The sequence below is a fragment of the Anoplopoma fimbria genome, chromosome 1, assembly GCF_027596085.1.
Source record: "Anoplopoma fimbria isolate UVic2021 breed Golden Eagle Sablefish chromosome 1, Afim_UVic_2022, whole genome shotgun sequence".
NCBI classification, from domain to species: Eukaryota; Metazoa; Chordata; class Actinopteri; order Perciformes; family Anoplopomatidae; genus Anoplopoma; species Anoplopoma fimbria.
The window spans coordinates 14,063,014-14,083,270 of NC_072449.1; the positions used below are offsets into that span (position 1 = coordinate 14,063,014).

Genomic DNA, 20,257 nt, shown 5'->3' on the forward strand with positions numbered 1-20,257 from the left:
TGAGTTTTCCATCAGCTACTGTAGGTTGCATACAGATTGCGGGTTTTCAATCACGCTCAGACTGCCACAACGTGAAGAGAATGTTGTGAAACTACGAGGAGGAACATGAAGATGGTTGTTGTATCAAATAGCAGAAGCTGGTATCTGATTCCCCTCCTTTCTGCCTTTAGGATGCTCTGATTGATATGGTGCGTCGTTCCAGGGTTCACTTTGTCCACTGCCTGCTGCCCAAAGCAGAGGCAGTGGGTGGTGGAGGTGAGCCCCGTGTGACGCACGGAGAGAGCCCGGACTCGGGCCTTATGAATCTGGACGTGAGCCTCCTGAGAGCTCAGCTGCGAGGATCAAAGCTGCTGGATGCACTGCGCATCTACAGGCAAGGTAATGAAATACTTCTGAAGGACTTAACTTGAATGAAATAAGAACTCTATCTATTTTACAATAAAATTATGAGTTAACTGACGAGTAGTACTCAGTCTATGAAAACCGTTTTCTCCTGTGGCTCTGCAGAAGCACTGTCATGTCTGAGAAAAGAATGATGTCATAGTGATGTCATTAGCATTATCTGGGTCTGATCTGATGAGTCGTGTAGCTTGGCCAATACAAGGGGTTTGGGCCCTATAAGTGGAACTGCTGCCAATGCCAGCTAAAACCCAGAAAATTAGCAGTTGCTTCATTGACCCCTAACTACAGTCTGCACTCTAAGAGTGTCCCGACTGGAAAACTTTGGTTGTATTTCTGATCTTTAAACTCCTTATCACACATGTATTATGTGTACACCTGTGAATTATTTTGTTGTGGTAATGATAGGTGATATAGAAAGAAAACGTACTGTCTTACTCAGCGTCTACAGTAAGAATATTTGGACCTCTGCTAGTTTGATTTTGACTATTGTCACCTATGAATCCCCCAACGTTATAGAAGTACAATGCTAAATCCCTGGGGTGAACGTCACAGGACTAGTGATGTGACATAAAGGTTAGTGGCCTATGTTTAGAAAGGGTTAGTGAAGAGTTGTCCTTAAAACCTTGGTCAATTCTCACAGAGATCATTACACTTAGATCTTAGCTATACTGTCTGATACAGAAGCTAGAGTCATCTAATCATTTTAATCCAGTGATGAATTTAACTCCAGAGGGTATCTGAAAGGATTCTGACAGCCTGACCCATTGCCGTTACTGTCAAGAGAACAAATGATGTCTTCATTCAAAAGTGTATACCTTTCCATTTTTTATATTGTTCTTACTGTTAGTGCTTCTCCAAAAGCTCGAGCTCATTTCCCCCTTTACTACACTTTTTTGCCCTTTTGCTGTATTTCTTCTCCTAAAAATAAAAGTTGACCACTGAGACATTGTTGGCTCTCTACTTGCTGCAGACGCTGCTCTAATCTTGCTCTCCTCTCTGTTGTGCTCCCTCCCTGTCTCCAGGATACCCAGACCACATGGTGTTTTCTGAGTTCCGCAGGCGCTTTGATGTCCTGGCACCACATCTGACCAAGAAGCATGGCCGCCACTACATTGTCACAGATGAGAAGAGGGTGAGTGTTACTTGGGAGTTCTGTGGTGTATGGTCTGTCTTCATGACGGTAACTAAGATCTTAAAAGGCTTTACACACATGTATGATCTGGATTGTTGTAGTTGTCATGGATTTTTAATATTTTTTATTTAGTTTCGTCAACAATCCAATGAAATACTAAAACCAATAATGTGCTAGGCGGTCCCATTACATTGTCAGTGGCTCTCAGCCCCAAGCCCATGGGTTCCTACTGAATAATGGATCTTCAGTAGGAAGGAAAAAGGCTCTTTGACTTCCTCAAACAGCTGGTCACTGTAGTTTTTAATCAAAGCTTACCCAAACAGGAGGCAATAGTGTATTTATTTGGGACTGTTTTCAGCAGCAGATTAATCCACATCTGTTGCTCTGGTTAGTATTTGGTCCGATATGTGGGAAGGGGAGGTAGATATGGCAAAATTGGGTATCAATATTTTTTCAGGCAGGCTCACAAACTACAATCTTATTGCAATTCTTATCCACATTGGTTTACTGAACTGTGAAAACCACTACTTTGCTATTTAAAAAAAACAAAAAAAACTCTGTATCAGATACTCTTCCTAATATTAATCAGTTACTTTTCTAAATCCACAAGAACCACTTTTCACCTAGACATGAATTTGATTCAAAGTGAAAGTATAATCTTACTTTTAAAGCTGGTTTACCTGTTACTCCCGTTATTTATTGCTCCAAAACAGTGTTGGAGAACACCAGAAGCAAGTAACAGGAGCAGAGATTTCATTAAAAAAATGTTTTGTGATGGTTTGTTTAGTGCATGCCAAATGAATCAGAGCACACAAGATCAAACTGCCTCCTAAGTTACCATATGACCAGTAGCTGACAAGCAATGTCGCATTTAACCCCTAAATGGGATTGATTAAAAATGAACTTGTGTGTGTGTGTTTTAAATGAAAGATGCTTCGTCACTCCACCCATTTGTGATCTATGGTACTGAAATCACAGTTGTGCTATTCATTTATCTTTCATTCCAATGTGATCATTCTGTATTTTTTTTTTAGAGAAACAGACACACACAGAGAAGAATATTCCTATAATATTCCCACACAAATTTGAAAGATCAAGCATTGCAACAAATTGTTAGAAAACAAATAAAGAAATCAAACAAAATGAATAGAAATGAAAGCAAGTGGCAGCTTGTGCACAGCTTGTCTGTATATTAATGAGGTAAGTGATTTGTTACTCTAAATCTTGCACAGTTCTTGTGCGAATCATCCATGCAGATATTTTGCAGGAGGTACGGTATGACTTAGCTGTTCAGTCCTTGGGGGTTCTGTTAAAGTTAATCCTCCCATAGAAGCAGAGCTTGTTTCTTTCTAATGACTGAGAGCTGAAAGAAGTTTTATAGATAGTTCCAAACACTGCAATTGATTATTTTGACTTTTCAAAAACATATGTATAGATCAATAATAGAAGAAAGAAATAATGTAAAATGTTGTCTGATAGGATTCTCAAAACACTGTTTGAATAGTTTCCTCTCTCAGAAAACACAATAGCAATGCATGAGGACAATAATCCTGAGTCAAAAGTTTTTAGTAAAAAATAGCTACAAAGGTGAGCTTTAGTTGTGACAAGGTTTTTACTGTCTGTCGATTTTGATGATGAATCAACAAACTGTTCAGTTTAGAGATTGCAGAACCCGATTGTAAAATGTTCAGTCGGTTAAAATGTCCCAAAGGATCCTCAAGAAAAAAACAATGTATTCGTGTAATAATTAGGAAGTTAATTTTCATGAAAACAGTCAGATTTAAATAGGTCAACTTACTGGTCATGGCTAATATTTCTCAGCCTGTAAAAACAACGTGTTCTGTGGCTCTGGAGGAGCTCTGTCCTACAATAATAAACATAACCCTGGTGACGTCAGATTGTTAGGATGTTGAAACTCTAAAGTCTGGAGATTCAGTATTTCTGAGCATGCCCTCTACATTCTAATCTCCCTGTGTGAACAGAGTCCCTTTATTCCTCCTCTCCTCCCGCTCTCCTCTCTACGCTGTCCTCTTCCTGTTCCAAGAGCGCTCTTGTGTGTAATTAATTATGATTGCACAGGCTGGCAGCATACGGCTACTGTACTGATTAATTACCGGCAGTGGAAGAGCTCTGTCTTTCCTTTTTTCTCTCTCTCTCCCCTCCCTTTCCCTTGTCTCTTTCAGCTTTCTTTTCCTGTCTCATTATCTTTCCATTCCTTTGTATAGGAAGCAGAACAGTTTAGGAACATCCCTGAGTGTATGATTAATGCCTTCTCGACATTCTGCTCAGGCAGTATATAGCAGTTTTGCACAAAGCGATTAGCCTTTATGAGTCGGAGGTGGGGCTGCTGGATGAAAAACATCCCTACATTAAGCTTTCTGCACCTTGTGTACTAAAAGTATCTTGTTTTAGAAGGTAAAGAATGTTTTTTGTTTTGTTTTTGTGGATCCAAATACCCGATTGGCTGAATTTCTGCCTGTTTGTGCGTGTCAGTTACATGTGGAGCACACAAAGAAGTTTGAAATGACTAGCAGAGAACAAAGAAGATTTAACTGGATTCATTAAGTAGATCAGTGAAATCAAGCTCTCCTCTCTTTACCACAACACACGGGCAGTAAAGTGGCTCACAAGATTCTTTCGAGATGATCTGAGAGAGGACAGCCCAGTCAGAAAGAACTAATGGTAGCCAGTTCTCTGGGGAGTGGGGAACGAACAGTGGAGAAGAAGGAAAGCAAGGGAGATGGATGAAAGGAGGCGGTCTAAGACTGAGAAGGGTGTAAAATTGGAGGAATAATATGAAATAATTGGTTTTTCAGAGAAAGAGAATTTTGGTACGCTGAGAGAACCCTGTCTTTCTGCTGCTGACGGCCCAGTTCTGTCAGTTCCCCTTAATAGAGCGTGATGTAGCCATGATGTTAGCAGCCAGATGGTGTACCTGCCAAGAGCTTTTCAGACCAACCAGGGAAACAGCAGAGAGGAAATCCACCACGCTTTCCAACATTACTGTCAGCGTCCTGTCCCTTAGAGGCTCAAACCTCCATGGAACCTGACATGTAAAGTTCCATAAATAGTATTATCAAAACCTCAACAAGGGACTCACAGGAGACAGTGAAATAGTGCACAAAAACAAAGAAGAGGAGGTGATATATCCAGAGTTGTATCTGTAGCATGGCTCAGACCAAAAACGCTGAATTATTTCACATCTGATAATGCTACTTGATAGTGTCTTTTGTGAGTTCCCACCTCTCTGGTAGATGAATTGATTTGTCACCAAATCAATATATTTAGCATTCACAGTACACAACAAATAGAAAACACCGTACAATGAATTCATAACACCATAAAAAGCAGCAGAAAGATGCCAAATCTATAAACCACATCTAAAAGTGCTAAAGAAAAAATATGGCTGCTGCTGGAACAAAAGACGGTAAGGTTTATTTTGTTCGTCTGTCTGCTGACTGCTTGTTCTGCTGTTTCCAGGCAGTGGAGGAGTTACTGGAGTCCTTGGAGATGGAGAAGAGCAGCTACCACATGGGGCTGAGCAGGGTGAGTGGAGTCACAAGCATGCACACTTTTCATTTCATTCATTCATATAGGGGCTGTTACTATAACACTGTATCTTTTCTAATCACGGCCAGGGCCTTTCTTAAATGCAGAGAGAAGCATGAAAGAGATTCATGAAACAGACATATATTAGAGAAAGGCCTTGTTTCCAAAAGTATATTTTTTATCAAATGGTCATAAGGCATCTCCCTGTTTCCTGTACTGCTCTGCTTTTCTTTTCTGTTTGTAGACTTTGCCTTGTGTGTTAAGATAGTGTCGGTGAAACTCCCTGCACAGAATTTTACGTCTGTACATCTTTAAATAAATACATTTTATAATGATAATACATTTTTTTACACAAAGACATGCTGAGATCAATACATAAGATCAATGAGCTGGTAGTAACTGCCCTGTCGTACGGTCTGGCCTCCGTTGACTGTCACTTTTATATTTTGTTCCCTCTGCAAAAAGCCCCGATGATTGAGGGTTGATTTCTCACCGTCGTAGAGGTTACATCATAACCTACCAGCACCATAAATTACATTTATTTAACCCCAATTACAAAAAAATCTGACGTATGCCAGCATGTTGTTACTTTTTTGTCATACTCTACAACATTTTGATGAAGCATAGAGAAGGAAAAAGAAAAAGGTAAAGACTGAATGTGGCGCACAATTCATAACAAGCGTTGCATAATTGAATATCATTCTATTAATGTGAGCTGGTGAGGACCATTTAATGGTAAAGTGTCATATCGTCCATATGAGTTTAATTGACAGTAGCTTGACAAAAATCTCAAGATCACCACCATAGAAGAGATTGAAAATAATACATGAATAATAACACAGGGATATCACACTGGAAGTCTTTCAGTGACTCAAAGGACATAATACCTCACTTTCATGCTAGGCTTTCGATATTTTCGAAACATGTGTTGAGTATACACTGAAAGTAAGTAGTCAATAAAAGGTATTCTAAAGTAGTCCAAAGTATTTCTGTTTAACAAAAGTAAGCAGAAGAGTATGACGTTGTAGTGCTGATGGCATTGGTGCTAAACTTAACATGTCCACTATGCAATTTCCCCTCAATGTTCTTTGTTAGGGACCGGCCTTTTTGTTTATGCTGTCAAGTATATGATTTTTTTAGTGAGAATTTTGGCATTGACCTTGAACACAAGTCTTTTCACTGACCTGGCTTCAATTTCTCCCCTAGTTGAATAATTTTTATAACCTTGACCTTCAACCCTAGAAGTTCTCGAAAATCTGTGCCAGTGCATACAGGTACAAACTTCAAACTCAGAGTTCTTCCCTGAGAATGTTGCCCTTTTATTTTTTTTAATGTTCTTTTCCGAAAACAACCCTTTCTATTGGCGTTATTACTTTGTAGCAGTTGCCAGTTTCTTTGCAGGAAGCCCTGATTACTGATGTAAAATACTCCACATGTCACATCAGATCAGGAAAAAGCTGCGGCAGCTTGCCCTGACCACACATTTCTGGCTGTTGCATCCTTTATGTTGCCGTCAAGGAGTCTAGGCTTCAAGTACCAACGTATTTTCACTCGCCGACACTCTTAATTAGACAATTAGAAAGTGTTTTCCATTCCAATCACTTACCTTTCTAGTAAACTATGTTAGGTGGGCGTCAGGTCAGGTCCGTTTTGTCCGTTAAGAGTCTTCCATTCTCACCTTCAGTAGTCCTGGTGTGTTCTGTTTTTCTGGGGAGCAGCTGATCGTTCTGGCTCTCTGTATCTGTGACCCTTGCCAAGCAGCAGTCAGACACTGCCAGACTCCAACTCTTTGAGATAAAAAAAACAAAACGGCTAATCACAAGGAAAAAGACAGGCTGATGGTTTTGTTAATTAGCTCTGTGAATGGCTGTGGAATAAAGAACAGTGAGTGCCTTGAGCTGTCAATTAGAGAGGTTCTTGGCAGATATTGCAGAGTTTAACCTTGCCTTAGTGTTGGTGAGTGTCACTCTATACTTGGCCCACTACTTTCCCACGTTCAGAAAAAAGTTTCAACTTTTTTTGTTCTGTGGTGTTGGTAATATTACTAATGCCTGTTGTTTCACAGCACTTTAACTGGCAGACGAGACACACACAGGTCCAACCATCCCACACACTGGGCCACTTACTCTGTCTTATTAGACTGTGTACCTCATGCAGTGTGGGAATCATTTTGAATAATGAATAAATGAGCTGCATCAAAGTGAAGAATACCATATGATTAATATACCAGCATCACATCACTTGTGCATCAGTCCACATCTTCTCCTACGATAGAAGCCTGCCAAATTGGGTTTAGGTTACATGGTATTGCTTCAGTAAACTTATTTTTCAGTTTACATTGCTGTTTATAGGGGTTTGCACTATTAATATTCCCAAACTGAGGATATAGCTTTAAGAAAAACAAATTTGCAAATAGATATAAATGCATGACCTAATATGCGACAATATACAGACAGTAAGCAGTACTTTACACTAGTAGTAACTGCACTTGTACAGTCTTTCCACCATTGACTGTCCTGTTTATAGTTTGTTGCCTTTCCAAAAGCTCTGATGATTGATTGATTGTTGATGGTCACCTCAGTAGCAGTTGTGGTCCAGCTGCTCTTTGTGTATGGAGTCATGGCAAAGTTGTGTATTCTGTTGGACGATGAATCTAAAAGATGGGAGAAAGGATTTGTGGTATTTCCATCTTTAGTCCCAAATTTTGTATCCCACTCTCCCACATGCACCTTTTTATTAAGCTGGAAAGAATAACACACAACATTGTATACCTCAGTTTTGTTGTTGGGATGATTATCGCCCAAAATGAAAGTGTCACCTGTGATGACACATGAAGTGTGGACTGTGCCGGTGGCTGCATCTCCTCCAGACGGGTAGATGACCCACCTCTCACTGCCAAACTGCCCCTGTGGTTCACTGCCAACTTGAATGTGGCTCTCTGCCAACCCCACACTGACAAATAGGTCTCCGAGGAGTACAGCGGTTCATGTTACCCAGATGTGTTATCTCCTCCCCGGTTGGCTTGACTTTATCATTTACTCTTCTACTCTGGACTTCAGCCGCAACATTCAGAAACGTTTTTCCCAGGCTGTTGCTGCTGCAGGGTGTATGTGCAGTGGCATGTCAGCACCCCAAACTTAAAGCCAAAACATCTGGATCACCTTCTAGTGGCTGGCTGGTAGTTTAGGCAGCACTTGATTTGATATCCAGAGGAGTTTAAAACATCTATATCACAGTCGATCATGTTCATTCAGTTGTGGGAAGCCAAACATTGTGATTGCTATTCATATTCTCTTTCCATAACTAGGTAAAATCCTCTTATCAGAAGCTTAATGATTTAACTAAAAATAGGCAAAAGGTACAGATGGAACTGCATCTTTATGAATGTCTCCTACAAGAGAGTCGGGGGCAGGATTGCTTGTCACTTTACCTTTTGGAGGTAAAAAATACATGCAAAAAAGCAATAACTCATTTTGTTTTGAGAATCACTTTTCTCAAAGCACTTCCTACACTTCCTATCAGCTTCCTCTTTGGAGAAACATGTATGGACGAGACTATCCATCTCTCTTCTGTGGCATTAAACACAACACATGGGCTATAATTATTGATCAATAATAATCTTCATATCCATCAGTGTCTGTGCTTCTATTGTGTGCTTGCTTCTAGTGGTTTGACAGAAATTCAAGTGCATTCCGTGGGATTTCCTCCTAGTTGAGCGAGTTCTTGAAGGATCCAAGAATCCCTTGTTCAGTCTGGTAATTCCAGTGTCCAGTGTTGCAGAAGAGCTCGGGTTCAGATCTCAGAACGAAATAAAAACGGCTATGAGAAATTGTCTGTCTGAGGCTAAAACGCAAAAAACAATGACAACAGCCTCTGCAGAAATCTCCCTTGCTGCGTTTGATTACAATCAAGTGAGTTCCCACTTTAAGTCCATGCAGACCAGGAGGAAGGTTTGACTTCAGGCTCCACTACAGCAGGTCCCCTTAGATCAATTCTTGTAAATTGTTTGTTCATGTTTTAATTGTATATGTCAAATTTTGTAAAATAGTGTTTTCCTATTCAAAAAACAATGGCGGCAGCGTTTTTAGTTGTTCCTCTGTCACTGTGGAAAAAAACAAATCACATCCTGACTACTTCTTCTGTCTGCATGGCGTGTTTAGTGTGAGTGTCAGGCTTCATTTGGCCTGCGTCAAATGGCCCCTGTGTGTTGCACTTAAGAATACACTGTGCAGGTGTATTTAAGTGTGGTAGTATGTGGAACTCCTCCACACTCAATGTATTACTACAGTAGAGTTTGGAGAAGCAGACAGGAGTACGAGCACGGGAGCAAAGCAATGTACTGCTGTGGATGTATTTCAGACAGCTAAAATAATTCAACATTATTTTAAGTGTACAGGAGGTTTAGAATATTTTCACTGCTTTATCTTGCCATCAGACAGCCTGTTCTGACTGGAAACTGAACTGAAAGCCAAACTTATCTTTGCTCTCTCAAAGTTACCAGACTCCATTTACTAAAACTGTGTAGTTTCACTTTCAATTTAGTTCACTGTCGGAAAATATTATAAAGCTTCTACTTAAACTAATATAGATATTTTTTAGGTGGCTAAAATACTTTTTGCTGCTTGCTGTTGTTCTTTATAATTTTCTCTTTTGTATATTCAATATTGCGCCTTAATAAAGCGAACGATTTTTTTCACCTGATTACTTCATTAATCAATGGAATAATCGCTAGAATACTCTATTACTAAAATAATGGAACAGGTGAAGCCCTATTTCCCTGCTTAAACTCTCCCTCTCCCCCTGCAGGTGTTCTTCAGAGCGGGGACTCTGTCCAGACTGGAGGAGCAGCGAGACGTTCAGACCAGGAGGAACATCTCTCTGTTCCAGGCCGCCTGCAGGGGATACCTGTCCAGACAGGCCTTCAAGAAGAGGAAGGTAAGGCTGCTGCTGCGGATCTGAAGCCTCTATCGTGGAACATCATTGGAGCCATTTGTACTGCACTTTACGTGACAGACTTATTTGATAAAGAACCTTTTTCAATCATTAGGAGTAATGGATACAGGGGAAACATCAGATATACAGGGAGACGTCGCAGAATACAACCCCATTTTCAACAAATAGAAACTCAGATCAGTCCTCCACTCACACACTCCTACCACAGTGCTTGTCAGTTCTCCAACCTCTTCAGTCTTGATGGCTGAGGGAAATCATCCTCTTCCCATGATCCGTCATGTGACAGTGTGTTGGTTGTATTCTACATTTGCCTGGTCCATCTGTTGAAGGTTGTTTCCACTCATCCGTCCTGCTTTCTTGGCATGGCCATATTCAGATACAGTATCGCCAACGCAATATATGAATACTGGCATTCAGAGACAATATATTCAGAGCACTGTTACAGAAAGGGGAGGGGACTGTGTCCTTGTGCTGCCTGCTGCTGTCAGATTTGTTGAAAGGAGCGTCATCTTCTCCTGTAAATTGTCCGGTGGAATCGTTAACACTTGTTTTTCACGAGTGTATTAACTGGTGAGACAGCTTCCTCACCATAACATCCTAACCCTAAACAGATGATGTGTTCCATGATTCCAACCCCTTTAGCAGAGCCACGTCAACCAACCGGTAGGAGTCACTAGTGCAGCGACACGGCCAAAATCCCACACTGCCTTCCCACCCAAAATCAATACCAACTTTGCTGGAGGTCAAAGTTGTAAAAGGAAAAGTTGTCAGGCTATGATCCCTGGTCCCTGTGCTGGTGGGCGAGTGCTTTATCCTGTGTTCATGTGGTTTCTATAGACCATCATGGCATTTCAGCTTCATCAGACACTTCACTTTGAAATGAAACGGGTTCAAACCCAAAGAGATACAGTTACTTTGTAGCCAAATGAGCTTTCTGGATGTTCACAAGTTGCCCTTGTAAAGGAATATGTCTTTGCCAGTTTCGTGTGTGTGTGTGTGTGTGTGTGTGTGTGTGTGTGTGTGTGTGTGTGTGTGTGTGTGTGTGTGTGTGTGTGTGTGTGTGTGTGTGTGTGTCCACCACAGTGAGCCTGACGAGTTGAAAACATTGCTGACTCTTGAAGATTCCAGTGGGGATCTGTTGACTTTCTGTTTGTGTTACTTCACAGAAGTTTTGATGTTGCTTGTGGAGGTTTTCTCATGTGAACGCACAGTTCATGTGGTGCATAGTTTTTGTATATCTAGTGTGTGTTTGTGTGTCAGTGTGTGTGAAGACATTAAGCCTTGGATCTTGGTCAGCCTTTTATGACTATTGCAGTGTCTTCTTTCTTGCTGCACTGGGCTCAGGCCTATCTACTAAAATGACCTTTTGAAGGACATTTGGGTCTCACTTCACCAGCCTGTCTCCCCAGAGGTTCCAGTTTGAGCCTCATCTCTCAGGATATATGGACATTTTATGTAATTGATGAAGTTTGGAATTGGGTTCATTTCGTTGTTCCTGATGCTAGCAACTAGTTGCTAAGCACATTTTGTTTGTGATTCAGTCTCAGAAGAAGAAGAAGAAGAGGAAGAAGAGGAAGAAGAAGAGGAGAACACTCACATAGGTGGCTCTTCCAATGCAGCTCTGCATGCCACTGTGTATTCATTCTCCTCTCAAAGCTCAGTCATCTTAGTCAGGCTTCCTGCTCTCCTTTCTTAGGGGTAAAAAGCTGTAAATAGATTGTACAGATCATTGTTAGAAAACGATTGTTACACTGAACCATATGACAATAAGTTATTGGAAACTGTTTAAAAAAGGGCAGGCACTTTGAAAAAATACTTGGCAGTTGATTGGAAGAACCATCTGTCAATCAAACTATGGTCAAAGCCAGTTGTTAGAAGAGAGAAAACATATTTTCCATGGAGAAAAGCCTTCAGTGGCTTGGCGAGACCCAGCCCCTGCAGCATTTAAGCACCAGGATTGGCTAGGCGTCAATGCTCGCCAAAGTAATGGTGACCTTGTTTGTTTGGGTCCTATGCATCTGTCCAATAGTGTATCCTGACACTAACTGCTCGAGGTCAATGATTATACTTAACCAATCCTCTCTGCCTCAACCAACCAGTCTTGTCATGAAGAGCAGTGGGATTCATTATAACGCCTCAGGCTCTTTCTTTGTTCTTCTTTCAAAGAGGAAATACTCTCCAGCTCTGGTGGAACTGATGTTATTGCAGCATCTACGCAAACAGTCCTCTCAGTGTTGTCACTCACACCTAAGCCACGCCCTTAGCTGCCAGTAGCTCCTCAAAAGATGCTTATTGATTCGGTCTCTGGCTTACTGGACACAAACGCATGACTTTAAGCTGTGATATTTGATCCCTCAATTCTCACGTGATCTCTTAGACATCGCGAGAATCCAGCTGCCATGGTCAAAGTATTTATTATATATATATATATATATATATATATATATATATATATATATATATATATTGTGTGTGTGTGTTGCCTCTCGTTGTTCCATCATCCCTGCAACATTTGAAACTAACATTCTGCAGCAGAGTGAGCAGTAAATTGTGGTGAATAAAGTTAAACAGATTTCCAACCCACTTGGTACCAAATCAGCATTGTCTCTCACTCCCAAATCTGTCCTATTCAATTCTCTTGTTTGGATTAAGCTTACTTTTTTTATTTGTTGCTAACTCATAGTTTTGTCATTGACAAACGCCCATATACTCAAAAAGGTAGATTTGAATTTGCTCAGGCCTCCTCATATTGCAACAACACAAAATCAATTAGTCTGTTCCTCCATCTAGTTTATATTATTCTTGCTCGGGGGAACGTTGCCCGTTTCCTTCCAAGTTCTCTCTCCCTGTCTGGGGGAGCAGCGTTCAAAGCACTGCAGGAAATGAGTGACTGGAGAGGGGGATGAGAAAAGAGAAAAAGGAAGGGAAGCTGGAGAAAGAGAGACTGTGCCTCGCCATGGGGGAATAGACAAATAGAAGAGATCCGCTGGCTGCTTTGAAGCCCTGCAGCCTGCCTCTCCTCCCTCTATCTCTTTGACATTCATGGTGAACAGTTGAGAGTGGAGGAGCATGGGGGTTTCCACTGCCAGCCAACCAACACTGAGCCTAATTAAATAGTTGCCTAAAGACAGAAGCCCCCCGCCTTTACCCCCTCCCCCCAACTGGGAACAGGTGGGCTCAGGCAGACACTGCTGCTTGATGTGTGTGTGTGCCTGTGTGTGTATGTGTTTGTGTAAGTCGAGGTGTAAAGGAGAGGTAGAGGGCACCCATGTCATTACAATTTCTGCGTCTATCATTTAAGGTGACCACTGCTTACATCTGCCACAAAGCATTCCCAAACTGTGAATTCATATTATTCATGTAGAAGATGTTAATGAGAGCAGAGCAAACAATGGGAGGGTTTTACCTGCTGCTAGTGAATCATAATCAGCTGCATTAAAATGTTAAGTGTAAGTAGGCCGAGCATGCAGAGAGCATATTTGTGCCTGTCAGAGCTAGCACAGCGCAACACTGCGTATCCACCCACCTGTTTTAATTCACATTTTCAATATCGGGTAAAAACCCTGTGTAGAAACACCTTTAGATACAGTATGTGTGGGGCAAACTCACAGAGAAGTCATATTTCCATCATGTTGGAGCTCCGTTTGGATGGAGACCTCCCTACAGGCTTAATGCACAGGTCTGACAGTCTACACTGCAAACCTCTTGAAACTAGCACCAAAGGTCAGAGCTTGATAAAACGTCAACATGTGTGACCTTAAAAGTCATGAAAAGGAATTGATTTACACAATGAAGTTCATGAAACTATATATTTTTTCTTTGCATACAGCTCAATTTTGGAGTAAATAAGACACTAACTCCAGGTAGGAGTAGAGCTGTACACTGACCAAAGTCAAATACTCAGAAAGCTGTCATCAAATTCATTCTCAGATTTACACTCTTTCTTACTCATCCTTTGTCCGGTAGTTTGTGATTAAAGTCACTAATACTTTTAAGATGAAGTGAGCCAGGCTTCCAATAAGGTCAAGTCTCCTTCCAACCAGGTTACTAAATGTATGTAAACGCGTTCTCTGATTACCTTAGCAACACACTCATCCAGGAGGTACTGTATGTAAATTGCAGCAGAATCATTTTTATTGTGTCATTTTTCATAATATTGTGACATGATATGATTAGTATTATAATCTTAAATAATGTGAAGTCTTTGCCTTAAACCAGTCCACCAGGGAAAGTGAAAAACACAAATATATTTTTAGACTGATAGAAGATTATGTATCTTGGAAAAGAAAAGGTCCAATTGAATCGACCTGAAATATGGTAAGTGGAAGATTGAGGGAAGAGTTTTGTTGTCCCTGTCAGGAGGAGTGTGGGAAGTGTTCAGATGAAGACTACAGTTGATGACCCAGATCAGTGTTTCTAAGCTGATCTTCTTTCCTTTCATCCTGCCACATCGATCCTTTCCCTGTCTTCAGTCCTCTCCGTGTGCTTTTAAAGCAGCTACTGGTCAGAAATCTGTTACAGAGTTATTCCTAATCTCCTAATCTGATAATGGAAACAGACCTCTCCAGTTCCATGAACATTTCTAAAATACAACTCCCAAGTCATCATGTCTGAAACAGATCCCGATTTGATTTGATGAGTGACATTTGTGTAATCACGACCTCCACTCATGCCAGCTTTTAGAGATCAATTTGTCCTAATTGTGTGTTGTGAATGGCTTTCCAGATTAGCTGCATTTAGCTTCAACAAGCTGCCAGTGGAAAAATGTATGGTTTAATTTGAGTTTGAACCATTATCAGTCAGTCTGAGATACAGCCATCAGCCAAAGTCAAGTAAACGACTGATGCTTTTTAAACGTGTGACCATACTAATCCTCTCATGAACCATGTTATAAAGCATCTCCTGTCTTGAGGAAAGTGGTTATGAAAAGATCGTCTTGGTTTGTTTCTACAAATGGCCACTTTGTTGGAGAGTCTGAATCAAAGAGCCATCAGGATTTTCATAGATTTGCTCCACACATCTTATTTAAGCGTTTACAGTATATACAAGCAATATTCAATTGAAAGATACCGTTTAACCAAATTTCGTTTTACAACAAGTCATCTCAAGTCACAAAGCAGCAGTTTTTCCCAACCCATTTACAGTGATTGTTGGTGTCCCCCATTTGATGATCTTTTTCCTGCTGCATGGCAAACTGTTGTGGGTTTCACTACTTTACCGGCTCAGTATCTCACTATCTGGTTTTGTTGGGTGAAAGAACCGTACTGTTGTGGTGAAGGCAAAGTTCTCAATTTACTCCGCGTTCCTACGCGTCCTGGAAAACCTGGTAAACAGTTTTCCAGTCGTTGAAATTACATGTAAAATGTCCTGGAAAGTCTTATGTTGTCCCTGAAAATAATCCTTAAACTGAGAATGAACTACTAGGCCATCTATCAGAGCACCCCAAAAAGGATGACAACGCCATCTGAAAGGGCCAAATGATGTTCTGGATCATATCAACGCTCTAATGGTAGCTTGTGGACCAGAGTACTTTGAACAGCTTCTCTCAGTTATGTTATGGAAACTCTGTGAACACACTTCCATGTTACGTCACATGGTAGCTCATGCAGGTTGGATGACATTACATAACATGGCTTTCCTCCCAACTTGTTTTAAACAGTTTAATAATGTTAAATTGATCAGGCTTGTTAAATTGGTCAACTTACTAACTTGCCCAGTTGGTAAGTTGATGCCTTCGCTACTACATTTTTCTCACATCAGCAGGCGTGTCTGTATTATTCTTTGATCAATTTGCATTCAAGCATGTATGAGATCATTTTATAGATAAATGATCAACGATGACTGCACATCTTTTAAATCAGACTTCCACAGAGAGGAAGGTATTAGTATATGGTGAAATCCCTGTTTGCCACACAAGCTAGATCATCACTAAAAAATCCTGGAGAATAATGTAGAGAAGACTGGGACCCTTGTTACAGCACATCGATGCTCGAACCCTCACCTGTAGTCAAGAGCTTTGGGTAGTGACCTACAGAGTGCAGATACAAGCGTGTGTTTTTTTCAGGCATCTGGAATGAGCTTGAAGTAGAATGCTCCTTCAAGACAAAAATAATCTGTTGAAGTGGTTCAGGAATCCTGCTGATCACCTCCCTCTAGAGATTCTGTTCACCTGGGAGGTGACACCCTAACCCTTACCCAGATAAACCACAGACAATGAGATGGGTGGAAGTCCCTCTCACTCCTTTAGGATTTATTAGGGATGTCCTGTATCAAGTTCATGAAAGCTAAGGTCTCTTAAAGCCTTTGCAACAATAGATCAACCATTTATGTATTAATCTGCAGGACACACTTCCTTTTCAAAATGCAATAACTGACACAATTGTGGCAAGTAGTAAAGAAGTGTCAAAACGTCCTCCGAGTGTGTGATTTCACAGTGAGGACACTACGTCCAGGCTTTTCTATAGACTAATCAGCACATGGAGAGACCCCCGCTGCCCTTTTGGTTACTGTAGTCCATGCAGTATGCAGTATCCTCTTTACAGTTCTAAGCAGTCTTTTTATCGCTGCATGTGTTGACAGATCCAGGATCTGGCCATCCGTTGCATCCAGAAAAACATTAAGAAGAATCGTGGCGTCAAAGGCTGGCCATGGTGGAAGCTCTTCACCAACGTAAGACCTCTGATAGAGGTGCAGCTCACTGAGGAACAGATCCGCGGCAAGGACGTGAGTACCCACACACACACACACACACACACACACACACACACACACACACACACACACACACACACACACACACACACAGGCGAAGCACAGTGGCTGTGTGAAAGAGAATTGTTAACCATACTATTTAGTTAAATGTTTAGCTGAGCTAACAAGGTTACATTTTTTAGTTGGAGGGGTGGTGGATGGGTTAGACTGCGTTTTGTTGACTTAACCTAACTTCCTGTGTAGATGGATGTTTATTTTGAAGGGACACTATACATGTGACAAGTCCCTCACATGTTCAAACCTGACGCTAGAGGGGAACCTAGAGCGTCATAGTTTGGAGCCTAGGGCCACGGACCAAGCGTCTGTATTAAATGAGTTGGGAGTGAGAATGTGTTTAATTGGCAACAAGCTCTTGCACAAAAGGTGCAATTGTATTCTACATATTAATAGGAAAGAAATTATTTCATCCCATTCGTTAATTCATATTGAAATATCAGCTGTTTCTTCCAACAAAAGTGCTCCCATTTTAGTGTAGTGTCCATGTGGTGGCTTTAATTTTTATTAATTCAAAATATTTTCTCAAAATATAATTTCATAATTTTCATGGCAATGACTGGCAATTCTGACACAAAATGTGTTAAAGAAACATAAGGTTTCTATTTAAATTGAGATATTTACAATTAATATTCTTCCATAATAATAAATAAAACTGTAGGGAAAACACCCGTACGTACACTCCTAGAATTGAGCTTAAATGAGATGACGTTGATGAGTATAATGAGTTTATATACAGATGAATTCACTCCATCTGCTGTATCCTCACAAACATGTCTCTCTGCCATTAACTTCCTCTGTGTTTTCCCACTCAGGAAGAGATCCAGCAGCTGAAGCAGAAGCTGGAGAAGGTGGAGAAAGAGAGGAACGAGCTGAGACTCAACAGTGACCGCCTTGAGAGCCGGGTAAACACACAGAAACAGACGGACACATGTACAGAGCAGGATTTGGGTTCATGTCCAGGAAGTGTCTTAGAACTCTGAGAACGAAATGCAAAGAGTTATGAGTCATTTCTCAAAAATGATTGTGATCAGAGCTGTCTGCAGTGGTTAGCAGCTCTGTGAGTAAATCATTGTCTTTTTATTTCACTAGATTAAAGTGACATGCTGTCCACACGGGGCTGTGTGCACATTACTAAAGCATCTTCTGATGCTTCCTTTAGTAAGACCTACAGAACCATTTGAACTCAATGGTGAATCAGACCACAAATATAATGTAAACCTGGTTGTGATACTACACCAGAGTTAGATCTGGTGTTTGTGCCTATTATATAATTTACACAGGTAAGTTATGTAAATTCATCCCTCGTATAGTTTTCACGAGCAGGGAAACAAGCTGAGGAGACTAAACCAGTTAAGTAGCAGGCTGTAAACACAATTTATTTATTTCTGCTGTAAAGTCTATTTGGAATGACTCCTTCTTCGGGGCCAGTCTCAGGGGCCATTTGATGGACTGCACTTCACCCTCGAGGTTTGCGCTCATGTGATAGATCTCTAAGCCCCTTGATCCCTTGGCCTAGAACAAAAAGAGACACTTATTGACAACATAAGTCATCCGAGCTAAACATACTTGATACCCACTGTGTGTGTGACTGACTGTGCCTCTGTCTGTGTTTATGGGTGTCATCAGATCACAGAGCTGTCATCAGAACTGGCTGATGAACGTAACACCGGGGAGTCAGCCTCCCAGATGCTGGAGACGGAAACGTCTGAGAGACTCCGCCTGGAGAAGGACATGAAGGACCTGCAGGTAGAGACACACTCACAGAGGACACCATGTTGTGAAGTAACACAGTTGTGTGTTTAGAATAAGAGAGTCACGGTGTGTTCACATGCTGCACCATTAAACGGCTGCGGTCTAACTCTGAAGCTGAGGTTTGATTAAAACTGTCACACACCATGGGATTAATGCCTCACTGTGTCCATTAACGCTCTGACCCATTCCTTCACTTGATGCTTTCTTCCAGGCAGAGTTTCATTAAGGCAAATGAAAATAAAACTACCTTATTGTGATTGCAAATAGAGATGGATAACACTTTATAGCCCAATTAGCCCTTTAGCAGTAAGGTAATAAAGTTTTCTACAACACAGCCACATTCTGCCACTTCACAGTGAAGTTTCATATTAAGGCGCATTGTAAAATGTAGTTTAACGGCTCATCAATCATATATAAATTTAACAATAGCACATCAGCTTGAATTATTAGAGAGCAGAACTGTTAAGAAGCCCTGCTTTTCTTCTGAAGGGAGTTTATCGTCGTCTATTTGAGTATTAATGTTGGAAGATGTCATTTAAAATTCAACTTGGATAATAAAAGGCTGTCTCATATTTAAACATTGCTGTTTTGCCAAGACATTCAGGCAGAAATGATTGAAGTCCTAGGAGCTCGTAACACACAGTTCATTGAACTGCAGTAAGGTCTCAGAGGCACACAGTATCGCCGTTCATTTGGAATGAAGACTTCAGTCCATAAATGTGCTGTTTTAAAGGCTGATGGCAGCAGACTCTTACAGGCATTATGGTTGGGGGTGTCCATCCGGCCAGTCCATTCTCATGAAACCTCCACCTGGACTCAAGAATGACCTGAGTAGATTTGGTGCTCAAAGGTCACTCTCACTGTGAGCTCACGTCTTTCCATTTTAGTGAACACGATATCTCAGGAACACCTGAGAACACAAATTTCTTCAAATTTAACACACTTGGACTCAAGGATGAATTGGTTATAATTTGGTGGTCAAAATGTCACTGTGACCTCAAAAAAAACATGCCTTTGACCATAACTCAAGGATTCATATGCAATTATGGAATTATACACAAATGTCTAATAGGACAAAATGATGAAATGAAGATGTTTTGGACAGACATGGATGTGAAGTGTTTCTTTACTGATTGGCAGAGGTATAAAGCTGTAAAGTTTGACTGTTGATCATTATCTGCCGTTATCCAGTAAAGATATGCGATCAGGACATCATCAATGCTTTCTATTTGCCGAACCCTGAAAGGGCTACATAGTGAAGAATACATCTGTGTTGAAATGAGCAGGAGGAGGAGGTCTAGTTACGTTAGCATCCCCTGTGCTAACACGTGTGGAGGTTACATTCATTTACATTATGCTGGGTTCAGGCTCTGTTCAGTAAAAGTTGGTTATCATGATGTGTTCAACTGCAAAATGTAGTTTTTGTTGAGAAACTTGAATATATCCAATTGTTTGAAGAAGATGTAGATCAACCATTTATATATTTCAGAGATGAATTATGATATGGTTAACACAAGCTAAGATGTTACGCTAATTAAGATATATTTGCTCCCTTTGATCCTATTGGCGCATTTAATTGCATTAGAAAAGTTTTCCAGGATGCTATGGGTGTTTCTACTGAAACACAGTTGTAAACAGTTAATCAACTCACTTAGACACTCTTTCATTCCTGTTGGTCCTGACTGAGTGCATGTGGAACTC

The 20,257-nt window shown here is 40.8% G+C and overlaps 1 protein-coding gene across 6 annotated transcripts in view; it reads left to right on the top strand.

Annotated features, from left to right (window-relative positions):
* LOC129095858 (unconventional myosin-XVIIIa-like) overlaps positions 1-20,257 on the top strand; it is a 130,660-nt gene that overhangs the window by 66,139 nt on the left and 44,264 nt on the right. For all 6 annotated transcript variants that reach the window (XM_054604446.1, XM_054604455.1, XM_054604464.1 and 3 more), the window contains 7 exons: positions 171-378; positions 1,425-1,534; positions 5,015-5,080; positions 9,890-10,018; positions 16,616-16,759; positions 17,617-17,706; positions 18,431-18,550. In XM_054604446.1, coding sequence (XP_054460421.1) covers positions 171-378; positions 1,425-1,534; positions 5,015-5,080; positions 9,890-10,018; positions 16,616-16,759; positions 17,617-17,706; positions 18,431-18,550 — 867 coding nt within the window. The remainder of the gene's footprint in view (positions 1-170; positions 379-1,424; positions 1,535-5,014; positions 5,081-9,889; positions 10,019-16,615; positions 16,760-17,616; positions 17,707-18,430; positions 18,551-20,257) is intronic.